The 21663-nt window shown below is 44.5% G+C and overlaps 1 protein-coding gene across 1 annotated transcript in view; it reads right to left on the minus strand.

Annotated features, from left to right (window-relative positions):
- The window catches only part of HMCN1 (hemicentin 1), a 170970-nt gene that overhangs the window by 70738 nt on the left and 78569 nt on the right, over window positions 1–21663 (minus strand). Inside the window, exons 25-40 of the mRNA XM_057380547.1 lie at window positions 20940–21035; window positions 20367–20561; window positions 19211–19341; window positions 18419–18566; window positions 17832–17958; window positions 16653–16807; window positions 14441–14719; window positions 13417–13698; window positions 12323–12431; window positions 11604–11773; window positions 11153–11307; window positions 10332–10455; window positions 8919–9020; window positions 6910–7062; window positions 3717–3868; window positions 2860–2983 (exon numbers count right to left, since the gene is read on the minus strand). Of these exons, the coding sequence (XP_057236530.1) occupies window positions 2860–2983; window positions 3717–3868; window positions 6910–7062; window positions 8919–9020; window positions 10332–10455; window positions 11153–11307; window positions 11604–11773; window positions 12323–12431; window positions 13417–13698; window positions 14441–14719; window positions 16653–16807; window positions 17832–17958; window positions 18419–18566; window positions 19211–19341; window positions 20367–20561; window positions 20940–21035 (2502 nt within the window). The remainder of the gene's footprint in view (window positions 1–2859; window positions 2984–3716; window positions 3869–6909; window positions 7063–8918; window positions 9021–10331; window positions 10456–11152; window positions 11308–11603; window positions 11774–12322; window positions 12432–13416; window positions 13699–14440; window positions 14720–16652; window positions 16808–17831; window positions 17959–18418; window positions 18567–19210; window positions 19342–20366; window positions 20562–20939; window positions 21036–21663) is intronic.

The raw sequence follows: 21663 nt of genomic DNA on the forward strand, positions 1-21663 counted from the left end.
TGCCCTGCTGGGCTCGGGGGAGGATGGTGGACCTGCTGCTGCAGAATCCAGCGTCTCTGATCRTTGATTCCTATTTGCTGCACTGTGATCTTCTGCCCCCTCCCYRTGCCTTGCCAAAGACCCCTAGAATTCCAGCTGCAATAGTCGAGTTCTSCTGCATCCCATCTACAGCCGCAAAATTCTGCTCGTCTTTTTGCCCATCTAGCCRTTCTAAAGTTTCTTGCTATCCAGAGGAGCACTGAGATCCGTGCTTTCCCCTGTGAGTTTGTAGAAAAACTTTTCCTCATCCATCCCTGCCCAGCTGGGAGTCCCTGCCTGGCCCAACCCTGCCAATTGGGACCGTAACTGCACCAAAGGGSAGAGTGTCTCTGTGTAAAGCTGTCCACTGGGTTTGTAACTGAGTTAGCTGGTGTTAATATTGTTGTTACTTGTTTCACCTTGTTATACATATTAGTAAAAACTATTATYCCCTTTTCCCCACATTCTTGCCTGAAAGCCCCTAGTTTTCAAAGCTATAATAATTCAGAGAGAAGGGGGGTCATATCCACCACCCCCMAAAAAAATATCCCTGCCTTCATTAACAAGCACCTATCTTTCAAAACCAAGACAGGAAGGAAAGTTTTCTCTGCAGAAATAAAAAACCCCAAAACACCGGACAATTCAATTGAAACCCACTTATTTAAGAAAACACATTTTTTCCCACCATTTTCAAATTTTGTGTTTCCACAATCAGGAGAACAAAAGCAACTGAGAAGGCAAGTGAGAACTAAACCTTGGAACCCAGGAAGTCAACAATTTTCCATAGGGAAAGTGTTCATTGATGGAGTCAAAAGGAACACGGAGGAAATACTGCCCCCCAAAAGGCTGACCAGGACCAAATATGAGAACTTTCGTTGTCACATTTCCTTTGCCCTTCAATTTTGGAATCCATTAGCCCTGACACTGAGGGTCTGAGTGCACAGAACCATGGGGTGAGAAGGGAGGCAGTGGGACTGTCTGTGTTAATCAGCACTCAGGACACCAGAACATCTCCCCAAGTGGCCCTCAAGGGACAGCAAGACATCTCGAGGTGGCCTGAAAAGAGCAGCCACGATCCAGCTTTGTGTTTCTTGCCCAGGAAGTACTGAGCAGAGCTGCTCATTTCACAGTTTGGAAGTAATTTTGGGAAAAGCCTGGTCCCTGTAGATAAGCAATATAGTAAGAAGAAAAAAAAATCTGTTTGTCTTTCTTTCTTTCTCTGTAGGACTCACAAAGGCCCAGATTCTTTATGAGCATTGTGGAACTGAGAATTGGGAGTTGATCCATTCCTGCAGAAGGCAAATTTATTTCCAAAGACTTTTCCACCAATTACTTTTCCTCTGGCTAAATGAACTGAAATGTGCTCAAAAGGAAACTGAGTTTATGACACAGAGACAGACACTTAAGCATTCATTTCTGAAGGAATGAGATTTAAAATTAATCTAATTATGCTCATAGTAAGTGTAGGTAACCAAGCTTGATCCAACTCCTGGCTCTGTGCACAGTTCCAACCAACTCAGCTCCAACTGCACTCCAAATTATTTTCCTCCTGTGGCTTCTTAATTAGATTGCCCTTATGAGGCACGTCTGAAGAGCAGTATTACTTTTTGGTGACAGCCTCACTCAAGCTGGTCCTGCAGCTGAGCTCAACGCTGGCCAGCTTCTCACACAACGCTGATTTTAAACATACACAACTCCAACTAAACTTTTCTATTTCCTCCAGCTAAAATGGACAGAGGTTCCAGAAAATAAAAGAGGAATAATAAATATATCTGTGCCACATTACACAGACATACACACCTGTCTTCAGACTCCAAAGGAGACCCTGATGTTCCTTGGTCTAGACATACAATGTTCCAGCCTATGTCAACCCAGGCTCACTTGCCCTGGCAGAGTCCTGGATTTCTGAGCTGMTCCTTCCAGACCTAAAGTCACCAGGACTTCAGCCAGGAGTACCCAGAGCAAGAGAGTCCATTCTGAAAGCCAAACTCAGGAACATATAACATGACCAGCTGTCCTGACTCAGAACCCACCCAAACTCCTCACTTTTCTTGCAAGGTTTCCCAGACTTGGGATTGCCATAACATTGGAAAAGTCCAACCACGGACCTACTGAAAGCAGAAACAAAACCACAAAGGTGATTCAGTTCCAAAAGCCCCTCTACACATCTGATCCCGTAACATTCCTGAAACAAGTGGCAGTGCCCGAGAGTACTGTCCAAACCAGAAGAGAGAATCAATTTCCATGAGTTCAGGCAAAAACATTTCAGAATTAACTTACTGACAATCTGGAAAACTGAGAAACTCAAAAAGCACTTCTTTCCTGCTSCTTAAAAGAGACAGTACTGACTGGYTGGGCTCAGCACAGTGCCACTATTTAGCCCTAACAGACCCCTCYRTTTAGAGGGGSAGCAGGGCTTGGGAACAGGATAGGAACAGCAGAACTGGATGGGGAACTCCCAGTGACTCCCTCTGGTGCAATAATGACAACGGAGCTCTGGCCCCAGGACTGTCTCTCACCTGGCAGATCTATATGGTTTCACACAAAAACATATTCTCTTATAATTTATAAACAAGTTTCTGTGTGTTAAACTTGTACATTCACTGCTGCAGTTCCATTTCTTCAAGGATACACAGAAGCACACACCTACATGCCCTAATGAACAAGGACCTATGTGAATATGTAGGTTTTAACTCACATATACACCCCTCCTCCTCCCTTGGCTTTCCATTGTGGGTTGGGTGTGGTTTCACTCAGTCTCAGGGCCTGGGCCCGGTGTGTTATGTTAAAGCTCTGGAGCAGCTCTCAGGAGCAAAGCAAAGCATCTCTTCTATCACTCACCATAAACACGGAGGTCCATGTCCCTGTGGCTCTCCCCTGCAGCGTTCACTGCCACACAGCTGTAGGTGCCCGTGTCACTGAGCTGGGCACTGGGCAGGGCCAGCACCCGGCCCCCCGACAGGACCTGCAATGGAACAGGGCACCATCAGACACACCCCAGAGCAAACAGGAGCAGGGGGGCTCTCAGGGGTCATTCCAATATGAAACCCTTGGTTTGCCACTGCTTCCCACCATCCCGCTGCTCCTCCCCCTTCACTCCGGTGCTCTTTTCTGATCCATACTTGGAAAAACTCCAAACTCATGCCAGTCCATAGGGAACTCCTGGMACTCTCAAGACTTTGCAGGATCTGGAGACCCCTCCCTCCCACCAGCATCAAATGTGCTGTCACACCTTTTGTCTGTACCCTGAGCTGTCCCCACAGAAATTTCCCCTCTTCCTTTTCAGATTACAGAATCAGCTTCCAARACCCAGCCATGGCCTCTCRTTTTATCTGTGAAAYACCTCCTTATATCAGARGCTGGTTTTCTTTTCTGAATTACTGTTTTAAGTAATAAGCTCCACACATCTCTCCAGCAGACAAAAATGGTCCAATTTCCTCTTCTTCCCAGTAAGTGGAAAATTTGTTGATGCAAACTCTTACTCAACATGACATCAGCTGAAAGGACCATTTTATTTCCATATCTCTCTGTCTGCCACTTCACACTAACTCCTGGAGCTACACTCACTCAAACAACCCAGAGCACAAGGCTTTTTATTTTTATCCCAAATCCTCTTCTCTTCATTAAACTGCAGTGACTGAAAAGCCTCCTGCCAGAGCAGGGAGCAGCACAGRCAGGGCAGGAGCTGACCCCAGTACCTGCAGTGTGTTGCTGATGCTGGACACAGGGCTGCCATCCTTCAGCCAGGTCAGGATAGGGGCAGGGATGCCTCTGGCTTCACACTCCAGCCTCACTGGGTTATTGACCACCACTGTCACCATGTCACTGCTGCCAGAGATGGTCGGGGGGACTGAAAAAAAACAGAGAGAAAGGGCTGGGACAGCTACAGAAGAGTATGAATCACAATGAAATTAAAGAGGCGGCCTAGTTTGGGATGTCATTTCTCTCTTCTCATGTTATTCCTACTGAACTCTGGTCATGCTCTGTGCCAGATCCTGCTCTTCCCTTGCACAAGCAGGCAGATAACTGCAGGGAAACTACTGTGAGCAARCTATGGGGGATTGGGCTCACAGCCCAGAGGACAGCTGGGAAACCCAGGAACTGCACCATAAAGCCAAAAATATTCCCTCAAACTTCTCTAATATTCCATTYAGACCTTGTGAAAAGCTTTAGGAGTGGTGGGGATTAGAGAAAGGAGTTTACCATGTAAACCACATAAAGCAAATTCATACACAGAGTGATAAATTGGCCTGGCAGAGCATATGGGAACGTTTACCAGATCGGACTAGAAAACATCTGCCTGTCTGCTGACACAAAACATTGCAATGGAACATCTAAAGCTCTTGCTCTAGGAACACAGTCCAGCAAATGTTGTAGGGCTGTGGCAGAAAGGGAAGAACCATTTAAAAGGAAGATGTTTCATTTACCAGGAGAATCAAAATTATTCTATTTCCTCCTACCACTAACAATTTAGGGATAAAGCTTAAAAAGTCAGTATCAGATGAAAACTTAATGCTTGAAGTCATGCCTGCAAAGAGATGAGAATGGGGTGAGGGGAGGAAATGTGCAATTCTGCACTGAAAATAAAATTCATTAATGAATTTAGCAACCTCTGCGAGCCTGTAATTCAAGTTGTGGCTGCCCCATCTCTGGAASTGTCCAAGGCCAGGTTGGACAGGGYTTGGAGCAACCTGGGATGGTGGAAGGTGTCCCTGCCCAYGGCAGGGCATGGAACGAGAYGAGCTTTAAGCTCCTTTCCAACCTAAACCATTTCATGATTCTGTGATTCTCACCAATCTCATGTACATTTCAGTAACAGCAGAAAGGGCACAGAAAAAGCACACAAGACCTCATAATTTTATAATCTTTTCCCCACACACAGAGTTCCTCCTATTGCAGTGCAATGGCATCCATTGTTCTTAAATGCCTGAGAAAGTTATAATGGGGAGAAAGAAGTGAAAAAAATTAATACAATGAAATCCTATGCAYGTACTAAACTGTAATTCCACCTGCTTCCTTCAGTTGGCTTGCCTGGTCCCATTCAGTGCTAAGCCTGTAGTATCAAGCATTGTTTTTAACACCAAAAAGATCTGATAACACTATTAACAAACAGAAATTGTAGGTTGAGTGAGACCAGTAGTTGACCAAGGCCAGTGCTCGTGGAAATCCAGAGCAGCCTTCCTACAAATGCAGCACAACTTTCTGAACTTGGCATTTGAGCCTGCTCTCCATTAAGGAGTCATTGCTTCCACTGGGAAGAGGGCAAACCCCYCAAGTTTTGGATTTTCAAACTCATAAATTCTAAGTACAGTGGATGATAAACCTGTGGATGGGGAATTCCAGCAGCTCCCACCATCAGCCTGGCAGGACCAAGCTGAATGAGGCAGGTCCATGGACAGGAGATTGATGCAATTAGCTCCTTTGATGCAATTAGTTGTGGCTGCAACTGCACATACTCTGTACTAGAAGGGGAAGCTCTGTCTTAGTCAGAAAGTTTTAGCTCCCTAGAAAACTCTGGACATGTTCACTGAAATTCTGCCACCCCTGAAAGAACACGCATGTATTGAGCWGTTATTTTTCATTTAACTAGAAAAATGACCTTAGCTCTAAGGATTTCCAGAGAATTAATCACTGGGTGGGGTTAATTGCCTCTGACTAGTCTTGTGCCATCAGCTTTTCCCATGATGGTCGTTAAATCCTTGGAAACACACTGCCCAAGCCATTAATTAGTGTTAATTGGAACTATATATTCTATGTGCATCTCAGCTGGGGACACTGTGCCAAATGTGTGCCACACTTCTGCATGGAAGACTCCCACAGAAAACCAGCTACATGCTCACACATGTATCAAAGATAAGAATTTGGATTGTGGCCACATCCAAAAGCCACTGAAATCAGTGGAAAAACTCCAATTTGGCTTTTGCTCAGGTGTCTCATGTCAGCAAACACCCACACTTCCACTTCATCTTATTAGACACAGCACATTTTTCTTTAAAACTCTTGGATTATGAAAGAGCACTTGATTTTATCTGTGTGCTTTTTCTACTGTGAGCTTCAAAGTCACCTACAACAAACCCMGGCAATTGCCAGGCCCTCCAAATTGCTGAAGTAATCCCTTAAAYAAAATATTTCTTCCACAAATCCGGTGTCTCTGCTCATTTTTCTTAGAAATGCCTTCCCTTAGCACATTTTCTTTATTCAAACACCTATTCTACTGTCATTGAGAAAACAAAAGAATGAAGAGCATGGAGTGACAGGACAAGGGGAAATGGCTTTAACTGAAAGAGAGTAGGTTTAGATGGGATATTGGGAAGGRATTGTTCCCTGKGAGGGTGGGGAGGCCCTGGCACAGGGTGCACAGAGAAGCTGTGGCTGCCCCTGGATCCCTGGCAGTGTCCAAGGCCAGGCTGGACATTGGGGCTTGGAGCACCCTAGGATGGTGGAAGRTGTCCCTGTTCATGCATGGTAGTGGGATGGGCTCTAAGCTCCCTTCTATTCCAAATCTCCCTGGGATTCTATGATCATGTGAGGAGTGACATCAAGTCTGTTAAGYAGAGGGGAAAAGGAGGAAAGCAAAGGTGGAGCTTGCACAGGTTATTGCTGAGTGTCACAACACAGGGCAAGAGGAAACAGCTTCAAGCTGTGCAGGAGGTGGGGGGTTAATTTGGATCTCAGGACAAATTTCTTTGTGGAAAGAGCAGTCAGACACTGTCACAGGTGCCCAGGGCAGGGCTGGAATCCCCACCCCTGAGGGATTTAAAGCCATGTGGATGTGGCGCTGGGGTACATGGGTCAGTGGTGSCYGTGGCAGTGYCGGGGGTACAGCTTYSATCGATGCTCTCAGAGGTGTCTCCCCGCTCCAGGAGTGCCCGTTCCATGCCCTCCACTCACCATGGACCTGCAGGCTGTAGAGCAGCTCGGCTGTACCCGCAGCGTTGGYCGCCAGGCACCGGTAGAGGCCAGAGTCGGCCACCTGAGCACCCTCCATGTGCAGCACCGGGCCCCGCGCACCCAGAGCACGCCCGTCCTTGGACCAGGAGATGGCTGTGGGAGGAACAGGGACACGTCACCCACAGCCCCGGGACACCACGGCTTCATGGAGCCCTCGAACCACCCAGCACAGCTCCACACACCACACCAGCAATTAACAATCAGTGCTAATCGGCATTGACAGCAATGAAATGTAACTGCAAACGAGGAAACTGGAACAGGGGTACAAAACACTGACTGTGCCCCAGGATTCAACAATTAACAATCAGCACTAATCAGCACTAATCAGCATTGACAGCAATGAAATGTAACTGCAAACGAGGAAACTGGAACAGGGGTACAAAACACTGAGTGCGCCCCAGAATTCAACAGCAAATTTGACACTATCATCTACACCCCTCATACATTTATTGGAAAGTGTTCTGAAACTGAAAAACTATCAYGCAAAGCAAATTATAGCAAACTTACTTATACCAAGGAAAAAAGCAGATGTTTAAAACCCCACAAAAATATAAAAGTGTCCTATCCACAGGGGGTGGGGATGGAAGGGGATGAGCTTTAAGGTCCCTTGCAACCCAAACCATTCAGGGATTCTATAATATATCAATGTTTTTTTCCATTTATCCTAAATTATCGCTAAATTAAACTGAACTATCTGGGACAAAGAATCAAAACGTAAGCAATCAAACAAAAGTGCAACTGGCAGGCTGAAAAACTGAAAATAAAGAGCAGAAAACTGGTGTTACTGCAAAAGAAAGTTTTTAAAGGAAACCGACAACCAGAAAGTCTGCAGATTTTGCATCTCAGCCAAAAGATGGCACCATCCATCAGGAGAATGGGTCACTGAGGCTGCACTGGCACCATGTCCTGGTCAGATGAAATTACCACTCACTGAATGAGCATCTGTAATACAAAAGGGTTTTCTGGGACAGACTTACAGCCACAAAGTGCTCTGGCCTGAATGACAGACAAGACTTGCACATGGCTTCTCTCTYTTCCAGTGGGATGCTGTGCCCTCACTTTCCTGAGCTAATGTTGTATCTTGGCATTAGGATGTGCCATCACATCATACCASAAGTGACCAAACTGTTCTTATTGCATAAGTTTTCTGAAATCCATCATTTTAATTGTTTACTCTAAAATAACTGGAAATTTGGAGGGAAAAAAAGGAGAAAAAAAAATTTAAAAGGAGCGTAAAATGGATATAAAATTCTTACGTTTCTAAAACATTTTACTTTCCCAATATTTAAATTTTTTAAGTATAAATTATTCTAGAATATAACACTTCACTGCAAAATTATTCCTAAAAAGGCAGAAAAGGAGAAGCTGGATGCAGTTCTGAAATGCAGTAACACCCTTCTTCTGCAAACGTTGCTATAATCAGCAGGAGAATAATTTAATAATTGCTGTTATCAATCCAAGCTCTTAGTAACTACTCACAATAATTAATACAGCAAATTTTTCTCAGAGTAACACCTTTTTTGATCTTATCAGATAACAAAAACACACACATTAAAGAAGGTCCTGAACATGGACACACTTGACAGGCACACTCAATCCTGAAGTATTTTGGGTCAGCCCTACACTATCAAATCCTGAGCTGACAATGGATGTGTTTAGAGCTGATTCTGTAGAAATCCAGCTGTGCTCTTGCCTGTGTACAGGGCATCASAAGGGAATAGATCATCCTTGTGATGTGCTTTCACTGAAACTCTCAATCACWGAATTTGTGATCACTGAATTCCTCAATCCTTCCCCTACATCAGCCCTTACACTGACATTTCCCATCACACAGTTTTTAGCTGCTTGCAAACTACACAATCAGCTCCCCATTCAGCACATCCATGACTTTCCAAAGGTACATGGAAGTGAAACCCTCAWGAGATGCTCCCCGAGGTGCACATGGATACCTGGCACAGGGTTCCCAGATGCTCTGCATTCAAGATGGATTGGATTATTCACCACCACTGTTTCATTTAATGTTTTTCCTGCATCTTCCAGACTGGGTGGTTCTGGGAAAAGAAAAAGGCAGCAGGGTTTCATTAATTCAGCCACCCAGCTAGCAGAGCATCCAATCCCAAAGTCATCTACCCTTGGAGAAACTTTGGGCAATGAGCTGCACAAGCTTCAACTACTGGATAATTGAGGACTTTCTCCAGAAAGTTCATCTTTGAAATGGGAATACTCTCTAATTATATAACCTCATTAGTGGTAAGAGGAATAAAACATTATTTTTKTTWAWWTTWRWTTTTTTTTCAGGAAAACCAGAACTTAAAAGTAGATTYGCAAGTAATGGGGGCACAATGCAGAACAGCAATCTTTTCTTGTGGCAAGCTCCTTTCACTTCAGCTGGTGATGGTGAACTTCCTGAAGCTTAGAAATCTGAAATGTGATAGAAGCATCAGATAAAGACACTTCGAACATGAAGTAGAGCTTCATGAGCATGGGACTGACACCGAAACAAGCTGTGATGCAATTAGCACAGTCTGCATGTGGCTCCTCTTTCTAAGTCTCATCCTCAGAAATTCTGCAACCTCTCCTTGCTTGAGTTTAACATTCTTCAGTTACTGACTTGGGTTGTCAGTACAACTCAACATAGCCATACTCTGTGAGAATATCACCACAGTCTATTCCTGCACCTCCTGAGGATTCCACACCTCCTTCAAGGACTGCATCACATCAGCAATGCACAACACTTCGTGACCACTTCTGAGMCAAATATACATAAATCATGGGGAGAACATTTATTAAATTCACATGCAAACAACAGCTTCTTGAGTTTCCTTGATCCTTTTTTTTTTATATACTGTCTTCAGCTGCAAAAGAAAATTCCTTTTAAACAGGCTGAAAAATTCCCTCAAGAGAAAATATTTATGTCTCAGAGAAGTCGTTTCTGTAAAAATTTCCCACTGTAGGGCAATACCAATATCCACAAAAAACTTGGATTAAATTGGTAATGCCAGTGGTGGTASATCATATATTGACTCAGAGTACCATTCTGAGGAGTGGGTTAATGGGAATGTGTTTGGCGTTCTGGGATACCTCTAAGGAGCAGAGGTACTTGGAAAGATATTAGTTCATCTGTTAATTAATTAATTAATTCCTTCATTCATTCATTCATTCATTCGTTCCTGTGGCCCTTGGCACCATGCGAGAGAGGCCAAACTCTACAATAAAGGCAGTTTTTGCTGTCACTCCTTGCCAGTGGAGTGGGACAGAGAAGGAGAACTGYGAGATGGCTGTGCAGAGCCCCTAAGGAAACCAGAGGAGCAGAGTGACTGCAGATGCCAGCAGTGCTGGCCAGCCACGCTCAGCCGCATTACCGTGCACGTGGAGCCGGATGTGCTGCTGTGCCTCCCCCGCCGCGTTGGTGGCCACGCAGCTGTAACGAGCAGCATCTCCAGGCAGGGCCTTGCCAAGCTGCAGGACACGGCCTGAGGACTCCAGCTGTTCCCAAACACAGAGAGGAGCCGTGTGACACCACTGTCCCCGCATGGCCGCTCGCCAGAGGGTGAATGGACACATTGGGCTCATCCCCTCCCATCCCTGGCTCATGGAGAAAGGAAACTGCTGGCTCAGAGATTTCTGAATCTGGAACAGTGTCCCTGGGACAGCAGCATCAGGAACTGCACAAGGGAGGGGCAGGCAGGCAGAGGAGATGCAGGCAAGATGCCAAAACCTGCTCCAGCCACGGGAAATCAAAGCCATCACAAGCACTCGCCCCTGGAACACACAAGCACTCAGGAAAGGCAGGATCTCACCAGGCAAAGGGAATTACAGGGAGTTGCTGTGGTGAGTACACACCAGCTCAGCTAATCCCACCTCACAGGGACAAGTGGCTAGAACCACCTCACCATCAGCAGATAAGCATCTGACTTTGAAGGGAAAAGCACAACTGGAAGGAGACAGATTCCAAATTTCCAGTCATGAACTCTCCTGATAAGAGGTGTCTAACGGGATTCAATCTACCGAACACTGCTGTTCCTGAGACACCCCCCTAGTCAGGTAAAAAGACACTCATTTTGCAGGATGGATCTCAAGCACCTTTGTATCATAGCATGAGGGAAGCAAAAGAAGCACTAACGTGTACAACTTACTGCAATTATTTTCCTTGGTTTGGATCCCATAAAATAATCATGCTTACTCTGATATTTCCCCTGGCTGTGTTTACTGGCTGTCCATCTTTTAACCAGGTTATGGAAGGGCTGGGAATGCCACTGGCTATGCACTGCAGTGTCACAGGCTTGTGGAGCACAACCGCTCTCTCGGGAGGCCCAGCTGATTTAATGGTTGGAGGAACTGCAAAAAGCACCAGAAACAAACATGATGCWTCACAGAACATGTACATTTAAATATAAAAAAGCAACATCCCAGAAGTAAGTGCAGCTCTGCTTCTGCTTCCAGACCTAGTGGAAGGTGTCCCTGCCTGTTGGTGTCCAACCCAAACCATTCTATGATGCTATTTTACCTAATCTCATCTCCAGTTTTTCAACCTGCTAAAGCAAATAAACATTTATAGAAAGTCTGAGCACCTTGTTGCCAGCARTTGAAAATAAAAGCAGCCTGCTGCTTCCTTCCCACCCTGAGTAACCTACCGTGCACTGTAACATCAAATTCCTTTTCATGTTCTCCTGCCTTGTTTGCACCCACACATTTATAGCGGCCGGTGTCTGACATTTGAGCTTGAGAGATGACAAGTTTCTGTCCATTTGACAACACCTTGTGTCCAGCCTCCTCTCCAACTGGCTGACCATCTTTGAACCACCTACCAAAAACAAGCTYCATCTCAGATATCTGTGAAAGGAAGATCACTAACACACACAAAACATGCACAATTCTATTAAACGGAACACCTCAGTAACTGTTTGCATTTCTAGGGAAGTCTGGATTACAGACTTCAGACTGAAGTCAATCTGTAATTCCCCTTATCTGAGTGCTATGGATTGAAAGGGTTTCTCAGAAGAGAGTATTGCCACTAAAGACAATGTCAGAAAGGTTACAGCAGATACCACCAGAGCAGAGAGAAATCTCCAAAGCCAAAGCAATCACAAGTAGCAGAAGTGCAAAGGACTGAGAGTTCTGTCAGCTCTTGTTTCCTATCCCAATCTCCAGCACATGGATATTGGCACAACAAACCAAACCACCTTAAAGTAAAATCCTAAAGCTGCCAAGTGAGTGCCTGATGGTGCTGTCAGCRGAGCCAAGAGTTTGTCCTCATTAACCACTGCTGATTAACACAGGGGTTCACAAAGCTCACCTAACCAACCAGCAGATTGATTTCTGGTTTTTTCTACTATCATACCAGTGCCCTTACGTAATAGTTGGAGAGGGTGTCCCTCTTGCTGGACAATCCAGCTCCAAAGGGCTGTGGAGAATCACAATGTAGTCCGAGAGCTCATCCCCACCTTCCACAAATGGTGGGACTGTAAGAGAGAAAAATCCAGCAACAGAAACGTTTACACATCAGAAATCCCACAAAAGATTCTCTTAAATAGCAGTGTTAAACACACACAGAGTCAATTAGGAACCACTGTTCCTTTATGAAGGAAACATCTGCCCAGTGACACTGTGGGGCTTCAAATCACTRTTCTCACTTTTTTACTGTTTCTTTTCAGTTGGGTTTTCCAGATTTGGTCAGAACAATCTTGTGAATTGGTGGGGAGACAGTGACTTCCTGCACCCTTTGACAACAGAAAGACAAAACAAAGATGCAGAGAAGCTTCTCCCATGTCTTCTTCACCCTGTCTCATCCTCTCTGGGAAGGAAAGCACTGCCAACACAGCTCCTCCCCTGACTATCAAGATTTACATTTACCTGCAGWAGCTGAAGGGATGCTCTGCATCTGCATTCAGTATCATGTTCAAGAGARTAAAACCTAAAAACCAGTTCTTTACAGTAGCCTCCCATGTTAGGTGATTCACATTTTTGCACAATTCATTCACCTCAAGGACATTCAGAAGGAACTGCTGAGATACAGAGTRTGGTAATAGATTCAAGTGATACAGAGGAAAAAGCTTTTTTTTCAATATGAGGTTCAAAACTTGCACAAGACAACTTAAACTCAGAGAAAGATTTCCTCTCCCAGAGTCAACTACTCAGTGATATTTTTAAGAAATAGTTGTGATTTTGTTCTCTGGAGACAAGTTAGAAGAATTTTAGAGGTTACTGAGAACAGTGTTTACCTACCACATGAACAAAGATCTTTCAGGAACTAACCTGAAAGCACAAGGTTTCCACTGTCCTGTAGCCCTGGACAGGAAAGGTGTGCAGTGCCCAGGTTCARCCAGATACACAGCATGACTAACTGATCTTAATATATTGATACCAACAGAAAAAAAAAATCATAGGTTGCATGCAACTTTTTCACCTTAGATTTGTGGCAATCTGAGAAATCTGCATCTTACACACCTAAGATTTCAACGTCATACTTGATTTCCTGTTCTCCCGCTATGCTCGTGGCCACACACCAGTAGTGGCCCTGGTCAGCCTCGATGGCGTTGAGGATCTCCAGCTGCTTGCCCCCAGCCAGGACACGGAGCCTGTCACTTGCTTTCACRGGAACCCCATCTTTTAACCAGGTCAGCAGAGGGGGAGGGTTGCCAGCAGCCTTACACTCCAATGTCAGGGAATTCCCAGCAACTACCTGCCTGCTCYGGGCTGTGTCTGCATAGCCTTCGATTACTGGAGGAACTGCAGAAAGGAAAAAATATATTGCAAACGATTAATTCTGTAGCCAGAAAATGTATTAAGAGCAAATGAGTTAGATCCACCCACCCTGGCTCCATCTGCCATCATGTCACGCASAATTTAATGTGAGAATTTGCTGCTGGGGTAAGGCAAGGCAGAGAAGTCAAATGATGTAGTTCAATATTGACAGAGAATCTGCAGCACTTTGAGAGGGGAGAATCAGACAAGGACTTAAAAGAGTACACTAAATATCCCACCCAGAGTGGTTCTTTCAGGTAAGTATTGTTCAGCATGCAGATGTGAGACAGAATGGATATACATGGAAAAGAAACAGTGAGCAGAAGAAAGCATGGTACTAAATCTGGTGAAGGGAGAGCAGGGTTAGATGGGATGTTGGGAAGGAATTTCTCCCTGTGAGGATGGGGAGGACCTGGCACAGGGTGCCCAGAGCAGCTATGGCTGCCCCTGGATCCCTGGAAGTGTTCAAAACTGGGCAGGACATTGGGGCTGGGAGCAGCCTGGGATAGTGGAAGGTGTCCCTGCCCACGGTAAGGAGTGAAATCAGATGAGCTTTAAGGCCCCTTTCAGCTTTTTGAGAATCCCATAAAGCAGAGGGTCTAAATCTCCCTCTACACAGCCCTGCCAACAGAGGCTAAAGTTTAAACACAGCCTCTGCAGAGGCTGAAAATCTGTTCCAAGACCATTCTGCAGGAGCAGCTAAGGCAGTTTGGGAGYTGTCCCTCACCATAGACATCCACGTGGAAGAGCTTCTCAGCAGTCCCCGCGGCGCTGCTCGCACGACACGAGTAGCGGGCAGAGTCGGCCACCTGCGCCCGCGGGATCTGCAGGAGCTGCCCCCKGTCCATGTACACAGCCTGGGGGCTGGACAGCACACGCTGCCCATCCTTGTACCACGTGATGGTGGGCACAGGGATTCCCCTGGCCTCACACTCCAGACTTATCAGGTTGTTGAGGAGCACCGACACCTCCGTGGTAACATTTCCTCCTTTGATACTYGGCGGGACTAGTTCAAAATACAGAACAGTGACGTTAAAACCTCGCGTTACAAATACAAGCAGATGTTGACAAAACACTACAATGCTGTAAAAATAAAATATTCTCATCAGCCTTCCAACCCTTCCTGCTTGGTTTTGTTCGGTTCTTTCACCAGCAGGCCTGACCTATCACCTATACAGTTCTCCAAGGCACAGAGGGTTGAAAGCATCAAGAGAACACAACAAAATGGCCACCAGGCTTCAACATGTGCCAGGTCAGGACAGTTGGGCCTCCATGCCTCCTGCAATGCATCTAGGCAGCCCCTTTCCCTGTCTCCAAAGAAAGAGCAATCCCTGGATGCCTTGGGAGGTGCATCCTCCCAGCAAGGACTCTGCTATTGAAAATATCAGACATGCCTAAGAGCCTCCACAACTGCAGTGGGAACTGCTCCTTGCTCCAAARTTCTGAGGATTAAGTCACTTATTCTGAGACTAAGTATGATCTTAATAGTCTTGCTTTATGCTCCTATTTTTGAAGTGTTTTGGCCCACAGTCATTTTCCTTGCTCTCTAGGCAGCAGGACTCAGATTTTTCTAGCAAACAAGCACTCGTGTAAATCAGCCAATATAAAGAGTCCGTAAATCTCTATAGAAGCAATAAAAACACAGTACAATTGGCAAYGACTAAATTTATGGCTGCTGAAAGTGCCAGACACATCTGGCAGACACATTGACTCCTCTRCTGCCAAACATGCTCAGTGTATCCACCGGTTCCTCTGACTTCCACGCTGGTCAGTGAAAACACCACTGCAGAAACGTAAAGCACAGTGTCTGTGAATGGATGAATCTACATGGGAGATGKGTCCTGCAATTCTCAAACCACACTGAAATATTTTCCTAATTGAAATTTTTTTGTGCCAAAAAACCCCAAATCCACGGAATATGCTGAAACACACCCAGTTCAAAGGTGAATATATTTCTCTATCAGAGATGGGCAATGGTTTTAATATGGTGTTTTGGGAAAATATTGAAGCAAAAAGCAGGGCTGAACAATGGAAACAAAGTAAACTAGTAAGAATTAGCATTGAGGCTCCTCACTCTGGGGGCTTCTGTTTGTCCAGACAGGACTACTGAAAAATACAGAAGTAAAGAGAAGTTCAATTCTACCGTCACAAATTCATCTTTTGTGAAAAACCTGAAATAAACCTACTTATTTGTGAGGATTTTATTGGATGCGGGCGGGAGGGCGGCTTTTCATTCTGATAACAACCATAATCACCTGCAAGTCCTCCCAGCATTTTCTTTGTTCCTGACAGAAGCAGGCTTCACCATGACTGGGGTACAGCCACATTCCTGTGCCTGTGGGTGCCCTATGCCTCAGAAATGCCCCAAATGAGGGAAACAATGCACATTAAGTTCACACAATCACACACAATGTTCAGAAACAAATCCATAGCAAGTGAAGACTTGAGAACTCTCAGATTCAAATCCCTACCCTTCACACTGTGGACCAAAGAACTCCTGAGTCCCATAAAACACAGGCAGTATCCTGGTACCAGGTTAAGAAAAATAAGACCAAATGTGTATTAAAACCAAAATCTTATTAATTTTCTCCTCCCTTACACAGATCAAGACAATGAARCCAATGTGATAATATAGCAATCCAGTTGAAACTAATGGCAGAATGTGAGAATGCCCTTCAAGACTTTTGGGCTTCACTAAATAGAAAAAAAAGCATTTAAACAACACTTCAAGGGTTTTTTTTCCAAGCCTGCAAAGACTACATYCATACTTCACACATACAAATACTCAACAAGGCCATTTTGTGAACACRTGATTACTAAGTTTACGCACAAGTAGGATCAGAGCCTTAATTMGTATTTGCCTGGATATCTCCATTCAAAAACAACCCTTATGAGTAAAACAAAAGGATCTCCTGGGATCAGGCATTCCATAAACTTACCATGGACAACGAGCCTGACCTCCTTGACTTGTTTGCCAGCAGTGTTGGTGGCACTGCACTGGTAGCGACCCTTGTCACCCCTGCGAGCATTCTTGATGCGGAGAACTTGGTCTCTGTCCAGGAGCTCGACATTGGGATCACCCAAAAACAAGGGCCTGAAACAGAGACCGTTTTGCTTCACTGAACTCTGACCCCACCCCTTCAGCATTCATTTAATCTGACTGCAAGAAGAAGAAGTCCTTTGGTGGCAGTAATTGCACCATTTGAGAGTGCCATTTRGCCTTAAATTAACAGCAGTGATCACAAAACCACCATGAAGTGACAAGCTATTATGATTAACTCTATTTCTAGCTTCTAAAAGAAAACAAAGCACAAAAAGGACTTYTGTCAGGACCTCCAGGATGCCAGCACCAGAGCCAGAGTCCTATACCTGATCTCAGCTCCTTTTCCTAATTTATTCATCCATGCCAAGCCTTTGCTGATAACAAAGCGTCAACCACTACACAGGAACAACACATACATAGCAAAGAGTAAGGAACTGTCACAGCAGAATATATGTGAGCACTGACCAATGTCTATACTGCACTAACATTGTCAGACATCAAAAACACCCAGTCCAGCTGGGTTTTTAGCTAATATTTAAGCCTCCAAGAACTATTTTCCTGGTGTGCTTCCCTAGAAGATGAGATGAGGAATGGAAACGTGCAGGCTATAAAAGTTTTCAAACCTTCACGGTCTATTTGTATACACACCCTTTAAAACCTTTAATGGATATTTGCAGAACTGCAAAAGGCACTGGACAGCAAAATTCTGATACAAGTTCTGTCTATCAGTGAAAAAATCATCTCAGTGAAACAAATGCATYTTAACTAATGATATGTTCAAAATAATCCAGGTAGAGTACTTCMCAGAATAAACTCAAAGAAAGGGCCCTACTTATCTTGGTTCAAGCATCATCTCACTTCAAAACCCCGAAATCTGCTCTGCAAGTGCCAGCAATTGGGGGGTCAGGAAGAAAAGTGAGATGTTAAGTTTGGATTAAAGAATTTTTCACCTCACACCACCACAAATTCTGAGGACACTATGTTAACACTAAGYAGTTAAACATAGCACCTYCTCCCTCSCTGCTCTAGGGAAGGAAGGGCCTGRCACAAAYCACGAAAGCTGCACAATACTCACTTGCCATCTTTGAACCAGTGGATGTCAGGAGCAGGGAAGCCTYTGGCTCTGCATTCCAGATGGATTTCCTGGCTGAGGATGACCACAACTTCACCAGGGGTATCTGCAGCTATTATGCTCGGTGGAACTTTAAAAGGAAAAGCATGAAGGAAGGATTGGTATTTAGGCAGGGAAGCTGTGCCCTGTGACTGGAAGGAATGCAGCAGGGGATCTTACTGAGCCCTTGGAACACCTTTAGTGTTCACTGCAGGAGGAATCCTGCAGATCACAATAGCGTGTCTATCGTGATGAGCACTTCCACACCTTCTCTGGTGAGCTGTACCTGGGAACACTCCCCAGCTACACTGCACACCCCAAATGCAAAACAAAGCCACAAAGCCCAGAAAGGAAGGACAGCATTTTATCTGTGTTGCTACAAGAATGTCAAGTTTTAAGCACTTCAGCAGCCAATACTTCATAGGCAGTGAGTGGAAAAATCTATTTATAATGAGCCGAAATTTACTGGCTTCTTAAATATCAACTGTTTTTCCAGTCACCAGCTAAAACCCAAACCAAACAAAAATCAACCCCAAAGCCAAGGAACTAACCAAGTACATGGAGGTTAAAGAGCTTCTCAGAACTTCCTGCTATGTTGATGGCTTTGCAAGAATACTGTCCTGCRTCCTCAGTAGCAGCTTTCAGGAGCTTCAGGATCTTCCCATTGTGCACAATCTGGAGAGCACTGCTTTCCACAACCTTAGAAGAACCCAAGACATTAGCCTTATGTGATCCAAGCTACAGCAGCCAAATATCACAGCTGGGTTTTTATAAGAAAATGGTAGTTTTAGTGGAAGGATAATCTGTTTCCCCTTTCTGTTTTAGCACTAATCTCCCACCCTGCTGCAATCTTTTCAATATGGTCTGTAGCTCAGCCTGGAGCAGGGAGTGGGGAAACTCCAGCCAGCAGCAATGGGCAGTCCCAGGAGCACATAAAGAGAGCTCTCCTCATCTTAAACTATGACTTATCAGCTACAAGTGGAAGCAGAGGACTCAAGGATAATCCTGAGGAATTCAATCCACCTCCCAAAGTTCTTCTTTCTCTATCTGTGGAATGAAAAAAAAAAATGGCAATATTGGTCCCCTCTGCATGGACTGGYATTTACAATACTGGGAAATTGCTAAGGACAATTCCTAGGGGAATCTTGAAAATAAAGATCTTACAAAATTAATGGATGAGCCATAGTTAGCTGCCTTTCTGTGGGGGTGTTGTTAGAGCATTTAAATATACATAATACACATGTAATGTAATTTACATTACACATGTAATGTAAATGTATTTATTTTAAATGAGTTCTCATACAAAGCCCACAAAAGGCCACTGTTAGAATAATCCCACATACCTGGATATCATCCTTATACCAGGAAATGACTGGGAAGGGGTTACCAGTTACTTCACAGAAGAGACTGACAGTGTGATGAACAACCACRGATGTATTTGTCACCTTATCTTGATCTCTAATTTCAGGAGGAACTGCAAGAAAGCTCAATATCATTATGTACGTTTTCCATTCCAGTGATTTACCCCTTCTTCCTTCCCATCCCAGTCAAGGACCACTATAATCTAAATTTCTTAAACCTTTCTCATTTCCTTCCCAACATTTCCATTTGTCTTTTGGCCCTGGACATATCTCCCTGCATCCTTTCTTCTCTTTGCCAAAAACCAGAACCTTCTCTTGCCCAATAACAGAGTCCCAGGGAAATTCACTCGAACACAAGATCATCAACATTTTAAGAGAACAATCTTAAAATTAATCTGAACTTTTATCTTGAAATCTCGTATTATTTGCTTAGCATATGAAGGAAGCGTATTCCAGAGCCATCCTTCCTCTTTGCTGGTCCAGTCATGCCCAAGAACCCCGCCTATCATTTGTCCCACAATGAATGCAAAGAAATGGCCTTAAGTGGTGGATTAGAAAGTTCCAATYCTACCGATGAGCCCTACTGGCACCRGGTGCAATTTCTTCTCAAAACARGGAAATACATCKTCTCTTGTTCAAGCATTAGCACTATCATGGGAAGTGAACAAGGCTGGAATAAAATTRCTCTGCAGGAACCAATACCTCAAGRCCACCTGCAGGGTTTCTATTTCTGACTAGGATTCTGAAAGAAGGAGGAACTAGAAACCCCCTACCCTGTGTTCATTCTGATAACTCTTCTCCTATTTGAAATGCAGATCTAGCCCTCAATCTGTAATTTCTACAGCAACAAGTTTCATTTGATATGTGCATTAAACTTTTCAAGTGTAGCTGGAATTTCTACCATTCAGATATATCTGGATCCCTGAGCAAAACAAAGGTGCGCTGTATATAAAGTCACAGTGAACAGAAACAACAGAGGAAAACAAAACTATRGAGACTGTCAGGAAAATAGAAAACACTCAGATCAGATTTTATCACTTAACAGCASCAGGGCAGATTTGGGCCATGCAATTTCCAACAAAAAAAACAGAAGATCTTTTTCCCAGGCAGCTCCCCAAGGGCTGTGTGCGTTATTTACCATGCACTTTGAGGCTGTATCTCCTCTGGGTGCTGCCAGCCTCATTGGCTGCCACACAGACATAGTCCCCAGTGTCTGAAGGGCTGAGGGCAGCTATGAGCAGCAGGGTGCCATCCTCCAGCACTGAGAGTCCTGGCTCAGCCCCGCTCAGCTCCCGCCCATTCCGCAGCCATTTGATGGAAGGCTTGGGAATACCTGCAAGGAAAAGGGGAAATGGTGCAAAGCCTCGCTCAGCTCAGAACCGCAGAGATTCAAACAATTCCTGCTGCTYGCTGCAAGGACAACACATGGCGAGGCCGGGAGCTCCCAAGAGGAAGCCCCAGCTGTTACAGGATGATTTTAACATTAAAAATCTTCAACCTAAACACTAAAATCCTTGTTGGCTAGCAGTGACTTTCCACAGGACTTCCACACAGGGCAGATACTCAAATTGCTGTTAGTTTGACTTTTTCCATATAAAGCATAMATGGAAAATACTATATGGATTGGACGTTTTTCCAGGAGCTTTATAATTTGCAATGGTCAGCAGAAAAAGCTCCTTCTGTCACTCCAAGGGGTCCCCAAGAYCCTCACCTTTGGCAGGGCAGGGGAAGGCAATGCGCTGGTTCACCACTCTTTCCTGGAAGGGGCTGTTGAATGGAGGGTCCAGGTCCTCAATAGTGGGAGACTCTGAAAGAAAATTAGACCCAAAAAACTCCTTGATCTCTGCTCCAAATGCAAAAATACAGTTTGACAGTACTAAACACTGAGTTCCTCTCATTCACACAGGATCACATTCCAATAACCCTCTTTACATTGACTGGAATGGGTATTATACAAGAAGTCTCAATTTCAATGGGAATATTTAGGAAGTCAGCAGTACAAAGAGGCTTTCAAACTTAACAGAAAATGGTTCTCTTTAAATCCTGCTGTATTTATTCTGAAGGTAATGTTTTTGCATAATCTGAAAAATATTATTTTAACTGTTTTGTCCCCACACTGCATTTTAGTGCTACTGCCATCCTTTGTTCTGAGTTTCATTTTAAACTCATCTGCAGAATGAATGAGACTATACAAAGAATATTCTTTATAATTAAATAAAGTTACTAAGAGTTCTTTGTTGTCTGTAAGAAGTGTTTCTCACCTCTAATCCAATGGGATCAGAATGTTGCCTTTAGACTTTTGCAAAGAAGAAATAGTTCCTGCTCAGTTAAGTCAGTCATGCTCCATTGACAACTGTCAGCCCCTCAGGTGAGGAGTTACACTGGGTATTTAAATTGGCACACTGACCACTGTTACCCTTTCACCACTCCAACAT

Source organism: Malurus melanocephalus, unplaced genomic scaffold (genome assembly GCF_030028575.1).
Source record: "Malurus melanocephalus ecotype Western Australia unplaced genomic scaffold, MMel_1.1 scaffold_459, whole genome shotgun sequence".
Lineage (NCBI taxonomy): Eukaryota > Metazoa > Chordata > Aves > Passeriformes > Maluridae > Malurus > Malurus melanocephalus.